This window comes from Eurytemora carolleeae, unplaced genomic scaffold (genome assembly GCF_000591075.1).
Source record: "Eurytemora carolleeae unplaced genomic scaffold, Eaff_2.0 scaffold193, whole genome shotgun sequence".
Taxonomy (NCBI): domain Eukaryota; kingdom Metazoa; phylum Arthropoda; class Copepoda; order Calanoida; family Temoridae; genus Eurytemora; species Eurytemora carolleeae.
In genome coordinates this window covers 154,277-155,815 of record NW_019396638.1, presented here as the reverse complement: position 1 = coordinate 155,815, position 1,539 = coordinate 154,277, and the positions used below count along the sequence as shown (strand labels likewise).

The 1,539-nt window shown below is 31.3% G+C and overlaps 1 protein-coding gene across 1 annotated transcript in view; it reads left to right on the top strand.

Moving 5' to 3' along the window:
- Positions 1-612: 612 nt before the first annotated feature.
- Positions 613-1,539, top strand: part of LOC111706718 (paired box protein Pax-5) — a 14,468-nt gene continuing 13,541 nt past the window's right edge. Inside the window, exon 1 of the mRNA XM_023479644.1 lies at positions 613-1,120. Coding sequence (XP_023335412.1) covers positions 1,006-1,120 — 115 coding nt within the window. The 5' untranslated portion in view covers positions 613-1,005. The remainder of the gene's footprint in view (positions 1,121-1,539) is intronic.

Below are 1,539 nucleotides of genomic sequence, written 5' to 3'. Positions count from 1 at the left end.
AATATTGTCGATTTTCTAGATAAGTTTTAACTAGATTCAACTCGGAATTCTCTCTAAAACGTGTAACCTAGTTTAATTAGCTCTATCAATATGTTAGTTAGTGATGTATTGGCACTATAGTGCTTTACACCTTCTTGACTTATGAATGAAATAGTTATTTGAAGAATTTTTTTCTAAAAATATTCTGGTAATTTTTGCGTATGGTACAGGAATGTAGAAAGGCTGGTAGGTGGTGCAAAAAAAATCTTAAAAAGCCAATTTTTTATTTTAATTTATGATGTAAGTAAAAAATTTTATTTTTAAAAAGACCTTGAAAATTGGATATTAAAACATGTGTCACATGTTAATATTTATCAAAAACAATATTTTTTTAATTCTTTTCATCTTTTTTTCAAACATCTATTGCACCTTCATACATTTACTGTAATTTTAAAAATCTGTATGCTGTCAATTTAAAAGAAAGCTAAAGGTAAACTTACCAAAAAGCAATAAAAAAATGATGAAAAAGATTATCGATAGAAAAGAATCTAGAAAGTTCTAAAATCAAAACTTCCAAGTTTTGACAATTTTATCAAATATCCCCAAGTTCTATATTTTTCCTTTTGTCAAATTCACGAAACCTCTATGAAATCTGAGTCGGTTCCGCTGGGCTTATTCCCCCAGATTTGAGGGGACTTCCCCCCTTTCCCGGGGCCAACCCTCCTTTGGGCTACCCAACTTTTGCCCCCCACCTTCCTCTACCCCCCATATGGTGCGCAGTCGAGAGGACATTAGTTTATTTTGGTTCCCCACACTAAACACACACACTCAACCCAGTCTATATATTTACAAGGGATAATCTCAAGGATTACACGCAAACATTTTCGCGGATTATCACCAGAACAAGATTCAAGGATTTTTACGGAATAAGGAATACTTGTGATAACAAAAAACAAAGAATTGAATGCGGGATTAAAGCGCAGTGATAAAGGATTGTCTGAACTGTGGGTTAGCTAAGGATTGAAAATGTTCTACCCGGAGCTAAGTCCAGCGATGAAGTGGCACCTGGAGCAAAAACAGAAGATGTACACCAACTTAATGTTCCAAGATCAGAGTAAACAAAACTACGATAGTTTTCACGGTAAGTGCGCGCCTACAAATTGGCTAATTTTATTTTATATGACACTAATGTAAAAAAAAAATTCAGCATGGTTGTGATAAAGTGGAATAAAAATCCATAATCAAATTAAACCGTAATATTTAAAAAAAGTTTTATGGCTTCCCACATTCCAAGACTTTGGGAGGATTAAAAATATTTAAAATTATAACTTATATTTTACTAGTTATAAAGCTGTAAAATGAAAAGCATCTTAATCTTTTTTTTAAGATTCCAAGACTTTCGGATTATAAAAAAATACTTAAAGTATAACTGTAAAAAAAAGGAAAGCAAAACTTGAATTGAAATTATTCTTTTGGTATTCTAAGAAGGATTTCTTGTAAAATATTTTTCTTTCTGATGATGAGAACTTTGAATTTAATATTAATATAAGTAAGCTATCA